Source organism: Arachis hypogaea, chromosome 11, assembly GCF_003086295.3.
Source record: "Arachis hypogaea cultivar Tifrunner chromosome 11, arahy.Tifrunner.gnm2.J5K5, whole genome shotgun sequence".
Lineage (NCBI taxonomy): Eukaryota > Viridiplantae > Streptophyta > Magnoliopsida > Fabales > Fabaceae > Arachis > Arachis hypogaea.
The window spans coordinates 113889570-113906355 of NC_092046.1; the positions used below are offsets into that span (position 1 = coordinate 113889570).

General features: G+C 37.3%; 1 protein-coding gene across 9 annotated transcripts; it reads right to left on the bottom strand.

Annotated features, from left to right (window-relative positions):
- Nucleotides 1–9041: 9041 nt before the first annotated feature.
- On the bottom strand, nt 9042–14651 carry LOC112722391 (alpha-mannosidase I MNS5). 9 transcript variants are annotated; one of them, XR_003812338.2, is made up of 17 exons: nt 14129–14391; nt 13997–14049; nt 13779–13821; nt 13625–13690; nt 13485–13546; nt 13256–13355; nt 12872–13054; nt 12063–12111; nt 11799–11978; nt 11463–11583; nt 11241–11322; nt 11066–11151; nt 10842–10942; nt 10357–10498; nt 10092–10242; nt 9337–9671; nt 9042–9242 (listed from the first exon to the last, which is right to left on the bottom strand). XR_003812338.2 is itself a non-coding variant. In XM_029290237.2 (16 exons), exons 1-16 carry the CDS (start codon nt 14243–14245, stop codon nt 9456–9458), a joined length of 1752 nt encoding a protein of 583 aa, XP_029146070.1. In that variant the 5' UTR covers nt 14246–14431; the 3' UTR covers nt 9042–9455. The 9 variants fall into 9 exon arrangements, 5 of the variants coding, with proteins under 5 accessions (XP_029146070.1, XP_025629177.1, XP_025629181.1 ...); XR_003812337.2 differs by having other exon boundaries at nt 9042–9247; XR_011867662.1 differs by lacking the exon at nt 13997–14049 and having other exon boundaries at nt 9042–9247; nt 14129–14584.
- Nucleotides 14652–16786: the final 2135 nt, after the last annotated feature.

Below are 16786 nucleotides of genomic sequence, written 5' to 3' on the forward strand. Positions count from 1 at the left end.
GATGCTCTGTGGGCTTACAGAACAGCATTCAAGACCCCTATAGGGACCTCTCCATACCAACTTGTGTATGGTAAGGCATGTCACCTGCCCGTGGAACTAGAACATAAAGCCTACTGGGCAACCAGATTCCTAAACTTTGATGCCAAATTAGCAGGAGAAAAAAGATTGCTCCAGCTAAATGAGCTAGAGGAATTCAGATTCACTGCTTTCGAAAATGCCAAGCTTTATAAAGAGAAATAAAAAAAGTGGCATGATAGAAAGCTGTCATCTAGAATCTTTGAACCAGGACAGAAGGTTCTGCTGTTTAACTCTAGACTCAGGCTATTCCCCGGGAAACTAAAATCCCAGTGGAGGGGACCATATGTGATTACAAGTGTATCACCATATGGTTATGTGGAGCTTCAAGATATTGATTCTGATAAGAAGTTCATTGTCAATGGACAGAGAATCAAGCACTATCTTGAAGGCAACATTGAGCAAGAGTGCTCAAGGCTGAAGCTAGATTAAAAGCTCAGCAAGGTCCAGCTAAAGACAATAAAGAAGCGCTTGCTAGGAGGCAACCCAGCCATGGGGCATCAATCCTAAGCATTTTGCCCTATTTTTATTTTTATTTGTTTATATAAAGTTTATTAATAACAAGTTAAAAATCAATTGCATAAGTTCACAGGGTTACAGAAGGAATCTGCACACAAAACAGAGAAAAAGAGCTCACTGGCAAGAAAACGCCAGTAAGAGCCTGTTTTGGGCGTTCAGCGCCCAAAAGAGGCATCCAGTGGGCGCTGAACGCTAGTAAGGATAGCTATCTGGCGTTCAACGCCAGAAAAGGGCAACAACTGGGCGTTGAACGCCCAGGAGAGCAGCATTTGGGCGTTGAACGCCCAAAACAGGCAGCGTTTGGGCGTTCAAACGCCAGGATGATGGGAAGGAGGTAAATTCGTTTCTTCTTCATATTTTTCATTCTAATTTTAATTTCCATGTTTCAAATCATGATTTCTTGCATACACATGTTAAGAACCCTGATTTCTAAAATCCTTAATTTCTAAAAATCCTACTTTAAAAATATCAAATGTATCTTAATCCATAAGCACAAATCCTCTTTTTCAATCCAATTCAACTCTTTTCCAAAAATCTTTTCAACTCATCAATATCTTTTTCAAATCTCCACATTATCTTTTTCAAAATCTAGATTTATCTTTTTCAAAAATTTTTCATATCTTTTCAATTTTAAACTATATCCTCTCTTATCATATCTTCTATCTTATCTTTTCCAAATCAATCTTTTTTATCATATCTTTTCTAAATTTTCGAACCCACCCCCCCTCCCTTTAAATATGGGTTCGGCCTTCCCCCCCTCCATCAACAATTGCACCTAGCTCTCCTTCTATCCCTCTCCTTTCTTTTCTTTTGCTTGAGGACAAGCAAACCTCTAAGTTTGGTGTGTTTATCCGTGATCACTAAGATCATGGCTCCTAAGGGAAAACAACCCACTTCAAGAGGCAAGAAAGAGAGCGTTCCAAAACCACTTTGGAATCAAGGGAAGTTCTTATCTAAAGAACATCCAGACCATTATTACAAAATAATGGGTCTAAGATCAGTGATCCCGGAAGTTGGATTCGATCTGAACTGGGAGGTCCTAGCTAATCCTGAGACGAAAGTGGGAAGGAATATGGTCCAGGAGTTCTATGCTAACATGTGGCAGACAGACAAGCAAAAACTATCTGGAACTGCTTTCTATGAATATCAGACCGTGGTCAGAGAAAATATTGTTCATACCAACCCTGACAAGATCAGGGAGATCTTAAAGCTACCTCAGCTGAAAGATGATCCAGACTCTTTCAACAGGAGAATGATGAGAACAGACAGGGGTCTGGATAAGATTCTAGAGGATATATGTATCCCTAGAGCCAGGTGGACCACCAGCACGAAGGGTGTCCCAAATCAACTCAAAAGAGAAGATCTCAAACCAGTCGCCAGAGGATGGCTGGACCTTATTGGGCATTCTCTGCTGCCCACCAGCAACCGTTCTGAAGTCACTGTTAAAAGAGCAGTGATGATCCATTGCATCATGATGGGAAAAGAAGTGGAAGTTCATCAACTGATTTCAACTGAATTCTACAAAATTGCTAATAAAAATTCTAAAGAGGCCAGGTTGGCTTACCCAAGCTTGATTTCTCTGCTCTGCAAGGACGCTGGAGTAAGGATGGGAATAACTGAGTATATCTCAATTGAGAAACCAATCACTAAAGCATCAATGGAAAAACAACAAGCACAGAATGACCCCATCAAGAAGAAAACACAGGAATTTCTCCCAGAAATCCCTCAATCTGAATATTGGGAGTATCTTGAAACATCAGTTACCAAGATGCAAGAAGCTATGGAACAAATAATAAAGGAACAAAGTCAAATTCTTTGCTATTTGATTAAAGAACAGGAAGAGCAAGGGCGTGACTTGAGGGAATTGAAACGCCAGAAGTTATCTCTTGAAGGACCAAGCACCCCACAGATCCGAGGAACATCCACTTCCCAGAACAAAGGTTATTAAATTCTAATTTCTGCTTTAACTCTGTGATAGTTGTCGTTATAAGAGTTTACCTTAGGAGTCATATAGTAGTAATTAGTGTCTATTTTGATTTTACCTCCAATTAAGTTATAGTCTATTTTTCTCATCATCAGCAAACATGAATAAAATAGTAGATCTTTTGAATAAGAGGCAATAAAATTCGAGTTTTTAATAAGAAAAATTCTAATTAGTAACATGTGGTGGCAATGCTTTCTGTCTTCTGAATGAATGCTTGAATAGTGCATATGTCTTTTGAATTTGTTGTTTAAGACTGTTAAATATATTGGCTCTTGAAAGAATGATGAACATGAGACATGTTATTGATAATCTGAAAAATCATAAAAATGATTCTTGAAGCAAGAAAAAGCAGCAAAGAACAAAGCTTGCAGAAAAAAAAAAGAGAAAGCAAGAGAAAGCAAGCAGAAAAAGCCAAAGCTCTTAAAACCAAAAGGCAAGGGTAATAGAAAGGATCCCAAGGCTTTGAGCATCGTGGATAGGAGGGCCTAAGGGAATAAAATCCTGGCCTAAGCGGCTAAACCAAGCTGTCCCTAGCCATGTGCTTGTGGCGTGAAGGTGTCAAGTGAAAACTTGAGACTGAGTGGTTAAAGTCAAGGTCCAAAGCAAAAAGAAGAGTGTGCTTAAGAACCCTGGACACCTCTAATTGGGAACTTTAGCAAAGCTGAGTCACAATCTAAAAGGGTTCACCCAATTATGTGTCTGTGGCATTTATGTATCCGGTGGTAATACTAGAAAACAAAGTGCTTAGGGCCACGGCCAAGACTCATAAAGTAGCTGTGTTCAAGAATCATCATACTGAAATAGGAGAATCAATAACACTATCTGAATTCTAAGTTCCTATAGATGCCAATCACTCTGAGCTTCAATGGATAAAGTGAGATGCCAAAACTGTTCGGAAGCAAAAAGCTACTAGTCCCGCTCATCTAATTAGAATCTGAGCTTCACTCAAAAACTCTGAGATATTATTGCTTCTTGACTTATTAGTCTTCTATTTTATTTGTATAGTTGCTTGAGGACAAGCAACAGTTCAAGTTTGGTGTTGTGATAAGCGGATATTTTATACGCTTTTTGGGGTTAATTTCATATAGATTTTAGTATGTTTTAGTTGGTTTTTAGTTTATTTTCATTAGTTTCTAGGCAAAATCCACATTTCTGGACTCTACTATGAGTTTGTGTATTTTTCTGTAATTTCAGGTATTTTCTGGCTGAAATTGAGGGAGCTGAGCAAAAATCTGATTCAGGCTGAAAAAGGACTGCTGATGCTGTTGGATTCTGACCTCTCTGCACTCAAAATGGATTTTCTGGAGCTACAGGACTCCAAATGGCGTGCTTTCAATTGCGTTGGAAAGTAGACATCCAGGGCTTTCCAGCAATATATAATAGTCCATACTTTGCTCAAGGATAGACGACGTAAACTGGCGTTCAACGCCAGCTCTCTGCCCAATTCTGGCGTCCAGCGCCAGAAACAAGTTGCAAGTTGGAGTTCAATGCCAGAAAAGGATCCAAAGCTGGAGTTGAATGCCCAAACCAGCCCCAGGCACGTGAGAAGCTTTAGTCTCAGCCACAGCACACACCAAGTGGGCCCCAGAAGTGGATTTCTGCACTATCTGTTATAGTTTACTCATTTTCTGTAAACCTAGGTTACTAGTTTAGTATTTAAACAACTTTTAGAGATTTATTTTGGATCTCATGACATTTTTTAGAAAAAAACTTTATACTCTTTGACGGCATGAGTCTCTAAACTCCATTGTTGGGGGTGAGGAGCTCTGCTGTGTCTCGATGAATTAATGCAAGTATTTCTGTTTTCCATTCAAACATGCGTGTTCCTATCTAAGATATCCATTCGCGCCTAACTATGGAGAAGGTGATGATCAGTGACACTCATCACCTTCCTCAATCCATGAACGTGTGTCTGACAATCACTTCCGTTCTACATCAGATTGAATGAATATCTCTTAGATTCCCTAATCAGAATCTCTGTGGTATAAGCTAGATTGATGGCGGCATTCATGAGAATCCGGAAAGTCTAAACCATGTCTGTGGTATTCCGAGTAGGATTCTGGGATTGGATGGCTGTGACGAACTTTAAACTCGCGAGTGCTGGGCGTAGTGACAGACGCAAAAGGATAGTAAATCCTATTCCGGTACGACTGAGAACCTGCAGATGATTAGCCGTGCGGTGACAGCGCACCTGGACCCTTTTTCACTGGAAGGATGGATGGTAGCCATTGACAACGGTGATCCACCTACACACAGCTTACCATAGGAGGACGTGCATGCATGAATCAGAGGACAGAGGAAAGCAGAGATTCTGAAGACAAAGCATCTCCAAAACTCCAACATATTATCCATTACTGCATAACAAGTAACCTTTAATCCATGCTCTCTTGTTTATTCGCAACTCAACTGATAAATATAATTGATTTCCTGACTAAGAATTGCAAGATAACCATAGATTGCTTCAAACCAACAATCTCCGTAGGATTCGACCCTTACTCACTTAAGGTATTACTTGGATGACCCAGTGCACTTGCTGGTTAGTGGTACGAGTGTGAAAAGTGTGATTCACAATTCGTGCACCAAGCGGTAGCGGGCTTCAGATGCGGGTTCTCAAGCTGCCGTGCTTCTCACTGAGTCGGAGACTCTGAAGGCCGAGATTGCTGCCTTGAAGAGGGAGAAGACGGAGTTATTGGGCGATGCAAAGGATGCGATTGCGGCTACCGATGAGACAATGAAGGCTCAGGCTTTAGTGCTGGCTCCGGGAGTGGATGTGTCCGTGATGGGAGCCTTCAAGACTGTTCGTGACGGCCAGATTGTCGACCTTGAGTAGCTTTTTTATCTTTGTAATTTTAATTTGAACTGTTTGTTTTTGAGTATTTTGGATGACCAAGGGCCGTGACATTTGGTTCCGCTTAATGGTATTTTCGGCCGTTCGGGCCTTTGTATATTCCGTTTTATGGTATTTTCGGCCGTTCGGGCCTTATATGTTTTGTTTTGAGCTATTCCGTTTGTTTTATTGGTTCCCTTGGACCGTCGTTTGGTCGTGTTTTTGTGGATATCCGTGTGTTGGGCCTGGGGGTGATCAGTCCCCCAGTCGTGGCCGTGTCTTTGTTCCGTATTTGGGACGTTTAGAAAGGTAGAAATAGCTTTTAACGAAATATTTATTTAAGGTTGGGCCTCGTTAAAACCCTCCGTCTTTGGGGGGAAAGAGTACCCGGGATAGATACTTAAGCGAAAATTAAAATTCAGGAGTTGTAAAATGGGAAGATACAAATAAAAAGGGGTGACCTAGTTAGGTCGGCCTAAGTGTAGTATCGCCGTAAGTTGGCGGCATTCCAGGTCCTTGGGACTTCGTCGCTGTTAAGTCATTCGAGTTTATATGCTCCCTTTCCGATTACCGCCTTGATTCTGTATGGTCCTTCCCAGTTGGGGGTGAGTTTTCCTTCTCCTGAGGTCGGGGGACCGATGTCGTTTCGTCGTAGGACGAGGTCGTCGGTCGCGAACTCTCGTCGGACGACGCCATGGTTGTATCTTAAGCTGATTCTCTGTTTTAGGGCTAGCTCTTTGATGTGGGCTATGCTTCTTTCCTCGTCAATGAGGTCTCGTTCTGCTTCCTCGTCGTTACCGCCGACCGTTTTTCTGGGGCTTGGGTCTCCAATTTCTACCGGGATGACTGCCTCCACGCCGTATGTTAATCGGAAGGGGGTTTCTCCCGTGGTCGTTTGCGGTGTGGTTCGGTATGACCATAGGACCGATCCGAGCTCGTCGGCCCATAGTCCTTTGGCTTTGTCGAGCCGTTTCTTGAGTCCCTTGACGATTATTTTATTTGCGGATTCCACCTGTCCGTTTGTTTGGGGGTGTTCTACCGAGCTGAAACGGTGAGATACGCGTAGTCCTTCTAAGAATTCTATGAACTTTTTGTCAGCAAATTAGGTTCCGTTGTCCGAGATAACGATCTCGGGGATCCCGAATCGGGTGATGATCTGTCGCCAGAGGAATTTACGGCATTGGGCTGCCGTTATGGAGGCTAGGGGTTCGGCTTCGATCCACTTAGTGTAGTAGTCTATGGCGACGATGAGATACCGGAGTTGACCGGGTGCCGTAGGGAAGGGTCCGACGAGGTCGATCCCCCAGATGCCGAATGGCCGTTCTGCCGATATGATGCTGAGCTGGTGTGGGACGGCTTGGTGGATATTGGCGTGCCTTTGGCATTTGTCGCAGCTTTTAACTATTTGTATGGAGTCCCGGATAACCGTGGGCCAGAAGTAGCCTGCCCTGATTATTTACAAATTAGTTATTTATATATTAAATTTATTTATTTTCTCAATCCTATTTAGTTTTATTTTAAATAAATTTAAAAAATTATATTCATATTCAACACACTCTTTTAGAAGATACATAATTCTAATACATAAAAAATTATTTCTTTAATCTTATATTGAACATCTTTAATTATCTTAAATTTTATTATTATTTCAAAATTATTAATTTTTATTTTGATTATATCATCTCATCGTATTATACACTATTATCTCAAATTACATATTGTAAATCAAAACACACTGGTTTGATTTATGCATGCATGCATGCTGTGCTAGTAAATCTAATCAGGCTGTTTCGATTTATGGATGCATGCATACTATCCTAGTAAATCTAAACAGACTGATTAGATTTATTAGGACAGCATGCATGCATGTATAAATCGAAACAGCCTGATTAGATTTACTATGACAACATATATAGAAAGCTAAATTTAGTCTATCTGTTTCGATTTATATAAAAATGTGATTTGGGTGATTCACGTTACATTTTTCATTTTGGGTGATATGCGTAATATTGAATGGATGTTGATTTATTTATGTAAATTACCCTAGAATAAATGATAATTTGATAACCAATTTGAGTTGACTAATTAAGTACATGAGTTTAAGGGTAGAAAATTCGAATCCTATTTTATACATGTACTAATTTATTAGTGGCAACAAATTTTTAAATGGAGCTTAACAGGAATGATCATAGAGAGACTACTAGTGATTTTGGCCTCCAAATTTTAAAAAATTATATTTATATATGAGATATGTATTTAAAAAAAATATTACGTAATTTAGTAACTATATATATATATATATATATATATATATATATATATATATATATATATAATTTTTTACTATGTAATGAGTTTTTTTTTTTTGACTTCTATGTAATGAGTTTATGTTTCAATTGTTTAGTTCATTAATATTTTTATTTAACCAATTTAATATCATATACTCAAGTCTTCGTACTTTTTAAATTAGTTTTATATACTTATCTCGCTTTATATATTAAAAAAAATTTGTTTGTTATTTTAATATTAACATATTTAACATTTATATTATTATATAAAATATTAATAATGACTTACATAGTTATATTTTAGTAATCACATTGTGTATCTTAGATGTTCTTTTCGTGTTAAAAACACTCATTTTTCTTCTAAATTTACGTTGTTAGAAAAAAATTTACCTTATTTTTTCATCATAATTTATTTCAACTATCGTTTTATTTTAATATTTGTATCTTGTATTTAATAAGGGTCCTGTACCTTTCAAATAATTAATAGTTTATTCTTTATTTTCAAATTTTTTAAAATTTGTAAAAAAAAAAACTAATTTTAATTAATAAAATATGTGATTAACTTCTTTACTAGACATACTATAAATTACTAGAATTTTGTAATTTTAAAATGTACTATTGATGTTGTTATGTCTCTTTTATGTATCTGTCATGTCAAAAACAAAATTACAGAAAAGAATTTATAAGATTTTTCTTTATATATTTATAAATCTTTTAAAAAACTAAATAACTACATATTATGTCTAAATTTCTTTTATGTAATGAAAAAATACAATAAAAAATAATAACTAAAAAAATCATTTAAAATTTGGTCCTACCATATTAAAATTTTTGAATCAGTTCGTGGAACTTGGTTTGCTACATCAAGAAATATCGCAAGAAACCATAAAAAAAAAAAAAAGACAGCTTGATCATTGATAAATTTTAAACGAGTTAAAGAAATTAAGGTAAGAATTGTATTTAAGTTGCATTTAGTTGATACAGAATGACACTACATAATTAATTACAAATAGTAACGAATTTCACCTTATTCATGCAACAACTCATTAGACAGCAATAAACCCTTAATGAAATTTTGATCCGCGACAGATTAGTCCTCAGTCTACAAGGTTAGAAAATAGCGTAAAAAACTAAAAAAAAAATTATAAATATGAAAATTGAGAAGACCACAAAAGATTTTGATGTGTCAACTCTTGTTTATATCTTATTTTCTATAAAAAGTGTCAATGTATATTTACTCATTTATATAATGTATAATTTATTTATTTTTTATTTTTTCTTTATAAAATTCTAAAAGTAAAAAATACTGAAAATTAAAATTAAAATTGAAAATAAAAACCAACGAAGATGCTAAACCCTATCTACTATCTAGGTATCACTTTTGGTCAATGATAAATATACATCAAATCATTCAAATCCACGGACAAATCCTAAAAAAGATGAGAAATAGGTAGAAAGAATGTTATATTCACTCTGTATACTCATTCTCATAATCCAACTTCTCCCAATGATGTTTTTATTTTCTCTCCTCCTTATCATGGTTGCTGAACTGATCTAAGGAAAAGGAATACAACTATTCAATGCTCATATAATCAGAATAAAAAGCTATTATATCCTAAAAGAATTGTCAAATGTGTACCTACCAAATAACTCTCATTCCTGTGACATAAACTGGTGCTCATTAGTTGTTTCAGTGGTTTGTATACTGATTCTGACTTATATTTTCTGTACCTAAAACAAATCAACTAAACAAGTATCATGATTAAAAGATCCATAATCCACAATAACCAGCCATGCTACAAGATCTTCGTGCACATGTCGTGGAATCAACTCCACAATCTTCGTCAGTCAAACATCTATAATCACTACGCGCATCAGGGATGTGGCATGCACTCTCAATGTGTTGGCCTGATTTCAATGTGATGGCAGGGCAAACTTGCAAAGACATTGAACTGATTCGACTCGCTTCTGGTTGTCTCTGCACAAGGTAATATACTCATGTTTTCAAGTTCAAGGGTTTTTATTTTTTATAAAGTAAATACCTACATATCCCCAACAATAAAAATCTAGCCTCCTAACTTCTTTGAAAAGAAAAATATTAAAGGCAGCATATATTATCGATATAAATATAATCTTATGTTACTACCGACGAACTAGGGTTTAACATAATGACTGCAAGATCAGTTTCCCTATCAATCAGTAAATTTACCATACCAATTTGAAACTATTTATTGTCATTGAGGCTTTTGTACCAGTGATATTGAACTCATGCTGCGAACAAAGGTGGAGCAATTTCCCACTCCCCAATTTTCCATTAAGTTTTAGTTGCCAAAATTGTAGTTACACATATATCAATAGATAAAAGAAAAATTGAAGGAGAAAAAAAAAAGAAATATACCTTCATGAAAGTCCAATTAGTAGGAATATAAGTTTCTGGAAGCTTCTCATGCCATGCGCTGAGTACAGGAAGGGGATGCCCTTCGGTGGTAAATACATAGTTAGTCTCATGTACAAACGAATCATCAAATAGGAGATATAAATATTTGCACCTGCAGAAAACAGGAACTATTACTCAGAAAATATAAAGTCCAGCACTTAGTTGGGTAAGGAATTCGTTATTAAAAAATTTGCATGATAGAAGAGGGAAGGCAAGAAGATCTCACGTTTCAGCAAGAAAAAAACTATGTTGATGATCTTCCAACTGCATAGTTGTCACATCCTTGACGCTTGCAAAACCACCTTCTATTTTGGTGTATAGATTAAGGGAATTAACTATTGTTTCACCCACTTCAATATACCATGGATCTGAAATTAATAAAGGTTGATGTGAAGAAGTGATATGGCCACATGCCCACATCATTACTGATTGGATATAATCTCTCTATTTAAATTATGTGAGTAGATTGAAAACATAAACACATTGTTAGGAAAAGATATATTTGGCCATGTATATATAGTGGGAACTGGGAAGAATGGGGGAGCCTAAAAGAAGGACACTCCAACCAAGTAAACAGCAATTGAGAGACTCTATTTATCATCTATAGTCTTTACAAAAGTGGTAAGAGAGTGATGTTTTAGAAGAAGTCAGATATAATGTCATGAATTCACAATATCAACAAATTAAAAAGAGATTGAAAAACCTTCCAACCTTTAGTTGCTTGATATAAATAGAATGTTGACTCGGCGAGTTCAGGACGTAACGGATAATATTTTTCAGTAGGGTGAATCATCCGGTGGTCCAGCAAATACCTTGACATGGATTTATAGTTCAATATTTTTTTTTATAATAAAATAAATAAATCTTAATGACAAATAGACAACTATACTTAATGAGACTCATGTTATAATCAAACCAGCAAAATCAGAAAGTACCGCTCAGGTAGCACACCAAATCTCTTCCACACATGGAAGAACTCACGGTGAGATGAATTGGCGGCTGTGATATCCCCAATAAGAACCTGGTTCCAGAAGTGCCAGATAAGTCAGAGAGATATCAAATAATATCTTTAAGAGGTAGTACAATTAGGATTCCTCCCCAGTTACTTGCCTGTAGACCAGGCCAAAATGCTTGAAGACTTGTAAGCTGCCAGTAAGTTGCTTTTCCTGTTCTCATATCGGCTTCATGATACCTGTATCACATCAACTAAGTCAGGTTACAATTGTTAATCAGATACCCCCACAAATACCCTTTTATTTTTAAAAGATAAACCTACTATCGGAAGAGACTTTATAAGATAAAAGCAAAATGTTTTTGGGGTTAGAGTTATACCAAGGACCATGTCTGAAATATTTCTGCACAGCAACATAAGCAGAATGAAACATTCTCCAAAAGTCCTCCTTCCCGAATAGGATATGAGCTTTAAGTAGATACTCATAAAAGGAATCAACCCCTAGAAAATAATTCAGGAAAAAAATCCAACACAAGAAATATATAGGTCCGTTCATCAGCATTTGTGGGTTAGGATGAAAGTATCATAGGATATCAAACAGCATTACTATAAACAGCAGCAGCATCTTCATATTAAAATCAACGGACAATGCAATTGCTAAGTTAGAAAAGACAGACTGAAAGATGAAAAGATTATTACAATTCAAAAGAACGTACCTGCTCCAATACCTGATGAAAATTCAATCCATTCCCCAGTTTCCACATCTAATGTGGTTCCAAATAAACGTAATGAACTCTGCATGCTCCATAGCTTACGAAGGGCTCGCAAAGCTGCAGATTCATACCTAGGGTCACCGGTCACTTTTGATAAAGCACCCATTTCAAGAATCAGTGAACCTGCCAAAAGAGGGAAAATTATAAGCAATCAAACATATCATTTTACTAGACCGTATTTTTAATATGCTAAGCTAGAACTCTCACCACACCCTGAAGTGCTTGTTTCTGTAGTCTCATTCTCCATTACTCCATACTGTGCACAGAATATTTTGCATTGGTGTGGAGTTACATATCTTTCTAAAAAAGGGGAAAACAAAATAAAGAAAATAGCAATAGACTATAATTTATAAAAATCGTATGCCTCAAAAATTGAAGTAACATGGTTCGAATGCAAAACTTCGATCTATACAGTACAGCACTCATTAATGCTATGCATATATGATAGTATATCACCACATTACTATTCATATGAATGCAAATAACGTAGCATTTTAACTATATCACATCAGTCATATCCAAACTTATGATCTAGCACAGAATTGTTTCCTTATAGAAACGAGGAAGTCAGGAGATCTGAAAAAACTTGGAAAGCCTGAAAGGATGATGTCGAAAACATGATTGGTACTGACTCAGCCTGAAAGTCAGGTGTTCTAGGTCAAGTGTTAGACTATTACATTTAGTTCACACCTAGCCCAATACTACTCTTAACATCATAGAATTCCAAAACTATATGGAGTCAGCTATATGGGTCAAACAATGTTTTAATGTCCTAATACTTTATCAGAAGCAGTTCTTACTAAACAAGCAATGATCAAATTCCATGGAGGATTTAATTTAATTACTAACTTTTTTTTTATTCAGTATTGATGATGCAATGAGAACTTCTGACAGTTAGGATATGGAAGATCATTAGAACCTATCTTCAGACATTCAAAATTTTAAATGTTTTACAACCAAGTGAAATGAAAATAAAAATTTATAGTGTGTCAGACATTGAGTGTTATATAGGGTACCTTTAAGTTAATCCACGCATATGGCAATCCAGTGGGCGTATCGAATGCCGGTAGAAAGCGTTTCCCTAAATCTTCAGCCAGAAATAGGAGCTGATTATTGTAAGTCCCTTGAAACAACTTCTTTGAAGAATCAGATGCAAGTAAATGAGCAGAGACAAGTCCTCCTAGAACTCTTATGTTGCACTGAATGATCACAATCGAGTTATTAGGAAATAATATGCTTCAATCTTCCATGATTTAAGATGAATGTTATTTTATAATTGTCACTCAGAAGTCAGAAGTAAATTAAAGCCATCAGCCTACCAGCTTTTCAAAATTTGGGCAGTTAGATGCATGTTACATGAAGCTACATATTCAATACTTTCAAACGAATCCAGCATTTACCTCAAAAAGATTTATGCGTGCGTCAACGTCAAATTTTAGATTTTCGGAAAGCCAGAGCACTGCCTTCTCAAATTCAGTATTGTTTCCCATAATAACAAGGCTAAAGGAGAAAGGACAATTTTTATGAGTTCTGAGTTCAACTAGATACGCAACAAGACACGGCCATCAAAAACACACCAAATCGAATAAAAACAGAACCGAGCAAACTAATATTTCATGCAGTGCCTACCTTGACAGCGATTCGATAAGTGTAAGGGCAGATCCATTGTAGTCTTGAGGTAAATGTTCAAGCTGCGACAGTAAAAAGTTATTTCTGCAGTTGTTCTCTGATTAATTCTACTCCATATTCTTAAGTAAACGTCAATTTACCTTCAAATTTCCTAGCTCACTTAAGGAGTCAGTGTACGTTTTGGAGAGTGGCTTTAGCTCATCATGCTGCAAAACTAGAACAATCATGACATCGCACAGCCGGGTCTATCCCTGAATTTTAACGACTAACAACTATGGAATCACATTAACTCACCGGAAATGCATAAGTCATATAGTTGTCATAGGCATGGTAAAACCTACCAAGAAAAAAGAGTACCAACAGATAACAACAATACTGACGAGCATTATTTACTATTTTTTTCACCAAAATAAATTGCATAAGGACTTAAAAAAAATGCTATAGAACCCAATATAATTGACAATTCCTATGAAAATCTATACATACATATTGCTTAATGTAAATATTCCTACCCTTGAAAATTCCAAACCTTGTCATAAATTTGAGCTATTCGAGCTAGAAATTGCTACAAAGCGGGATCAATCATTTTAAAAAATGAATAAAATATAAACAATTTGGGGGGAATTCAAATAATTCATACATACATGGTGCGAACTTTCTCTCTCATGCGCATTTTCTTGGAAGCCCAAGTGGATTGTTGTGAGTGGGAGATGGATGAGATGCATAAAGTGGAGAGTAGAAGGAGGAGGAGGAAGAGGCATGGGGAGTGATCGCGGTGAAACATGGGAATGGAAATGTGACCAGGTTTTGGATGCACGGAAGGTGTTTGATTATTTGCTTTGTTTGGTTTTGTGTTGCGCGGACTTGGTTTGAAAGAGGGGTGAAGAAATGGATTAAGATGAAGCGATTAAAGGGGAGTGGGTAAGATCTGGTGAATGCCGAACCATGCCTGAAACTTTTTTGTTTCCAGACTTTAATTGAATTTTCACCATTCATAATCACTGTCTTACGCAAAGGATTTACTGCGTATTCAATCTAAGGATTTACATCACACGGCGTGGATCAATTTTTTTTATATAGTAAACAATTGTATGATATGCGATGATATTTTCGTATACGTGAGTTTTACATTGCTATGGAACATGTTCTAATTTTTCGAAAGGCACCGACGTTTTTGTGGGATTTTTTTTAAATAAATAAAATAAATTATGACAAAAATACACCTTATCTTTTATCTCGTTTACCGTATAAACGAAATAAAATTGTATGTATCTCATTTATACTGTAAATGAGATAAGCCACATAACGTTGACGTGTATATTTTGTTTACAGTGTAAACAAGATACGTGCAAATTTATTTCGCTTACACGGTAAACGAGATACGTTATGACAAATTTTCAACACCTATAAAAGAATGTGCAACTCTTTGTATTCTCCACAAATATTTCACTACTTTTCTATCTTTTTCTTCTGGAAATAAGCCAAAATGTCTAGTAGTAGTGAATATTTGGTTGTAAGTGTGTATCTCAATTGTCATATGAGAAATAGTGACAATGAGGTGATATTTGAGTATAAGAATCTCATTTTGTTGCGTACCTGGCGAAGTAAGTTCTTTGTCAGAGCTTAAGAGTCTGATATTGAGTAGCACCGGTGGTAGCGGGAGAAAAGAGATCAGAAAGGTGGGGTATAGGTTGCTAGTACCGATGGGAAACGGAGTTTTTCGGTTTTGCCTGTTTTGGCTCCATGGCGACAAGCATATGCGCTTAATGTTTAACATCCATGGGAGAATCATGGCAAAACAAGTGATGGAGCTTTTTGCAGAAGTTGGTGATGTTGGTGGCAGTGGATCTGGGCAGTCGGACTTCGTGCAGGATGACCTACCTCTCGCACAGCCACCGTTACACATTGCTCGTCCAGTGGAAGAACATGGACATTGACAGTGAGGACTCAGACGAGGAGTATGTTGCAGATAGCAACGAGAGCGGTTCTTTAGAAGATGAGGAGGAGTATGTACCAAAGATCCTGGACGAGCCATCACGTCGGTATCTTCTGCCTTCCCTGAACCCAATTCCGGCCTTGTCATCTGTATCCAGTCACTATGATACATTGGATCTGGACGCGATGCAAGAAAAAAATCCATTTTCCAATGCCGGTGAAGATGATTACAACTTAGACGTTGGTATGGAGTTTCGAGTTGGCCACATATTCAAAAGCCGAGATGCAGTATTGCAGGGCGTGAAGAATTATAGCATTCGCAGAAGTGCTGAGTATCGAGTTGTGGAGTTGGATCGATTAAAGTACCATGTGCATTGCAGACAATCTGAAGCAGGTTGCCCTTGGCGTCTCCGTGTTGCTCTCCGACAGAATCTCAGATATTGGTAAGTTCAAGTTTAACTGTGTTCTATATTCTCAGTTATCATTGTTATGCTTGTTGTACATCTCAACCATGGTTGTTCTATTTCTTTAGGAATGTGCATAGGATTGGAGGAGCACACACATGTTTAACACCCACCATGTCTCATGAGTCATGACCACCGACAGTTGGACAGCAGTCTCATCTGCCGTCTCATCCTCCCGTTGATACAATCCTCGCTATTTGTCAGCATCTCTGTCCTACAAGGTGCAGTTAGGCAAAGCTATCATTTCAAACCCTCGTACAAAAGGCCTGGATGGCGAATCAAAAGCCAATTGCGCAGATATACGGTAATTGGGAGGAGTCATACAATAAGGTGCTGAGGTAGCTGCAAGCACTGCAGAGTTGTTGTCCCGGAACGATATATGAGATTAGTGTTGTACCGTACTATGAGGTACACCTTATAGTGCGTGATTGCAGCATGTTTGATAAGGTATTTTGGGCCTTCCCTACCTGTGTGAAGGCTTTCAAGCATAGCAAGCCATTTGTCTCCGTTGATGGCACGCATCTGTTTGGCAAATATGGTGGTGTCTTGCTTATTGCAGTGGCACAAAACGGTAATGGCAATATCCTTCCTCTACCCTTTCCAATTGTTAAGTCTGAGACCATGGAGTCTTGGTCTTTCTTCCTAATCAATCTGAGGCAACAAGTGACCCCACAAGAAGGCATGTTGATTATTTCTGACAGATCCCAGGTGATCAAGGTTGCACTGAGAGCTGACGATAGTGGGTGGCAGTCTCCTAGAGTATTTCATGCTTATTGTATCTGGCACATCGTGATGAACTTTATGTCTCGTTTCAAGTCTGCTGAGGAAAAGCGGTATCTCATAAATGCAGCTTGCAGTCCAAGCAAGGCTGGGTACGAGTGGTACATGGATGCATTGAGGGGT

What these genes read in the sequence shown, in the direction of transcription:
- LOC112722391 (XM_029290237.2), bottom strand. Translation starts at nt 14,245, where the DNA reads ATGCCTCTTCCTCCTCCTCCTTCTACTCTCCACTTTATGCATCTCATC. An exon ending in AAGGTTTGGAATTTTCAAGG is followed by an intron (nt 13,822 to 13,996) that starts GTAGGAATATTT and finishes TTTTCTTGGTAG; the next exon opens with GTTTTACCATGCCTATGACA. An exon ending in TTTGGTGTGCTACCTGAGCG is followed by an intron (nt 10,943 to 11,065) that starts GTACTTTCTGAT and finishes ATCCATGTCAAG; the next exon opens with GTATTTGCTGGACCACCGGA.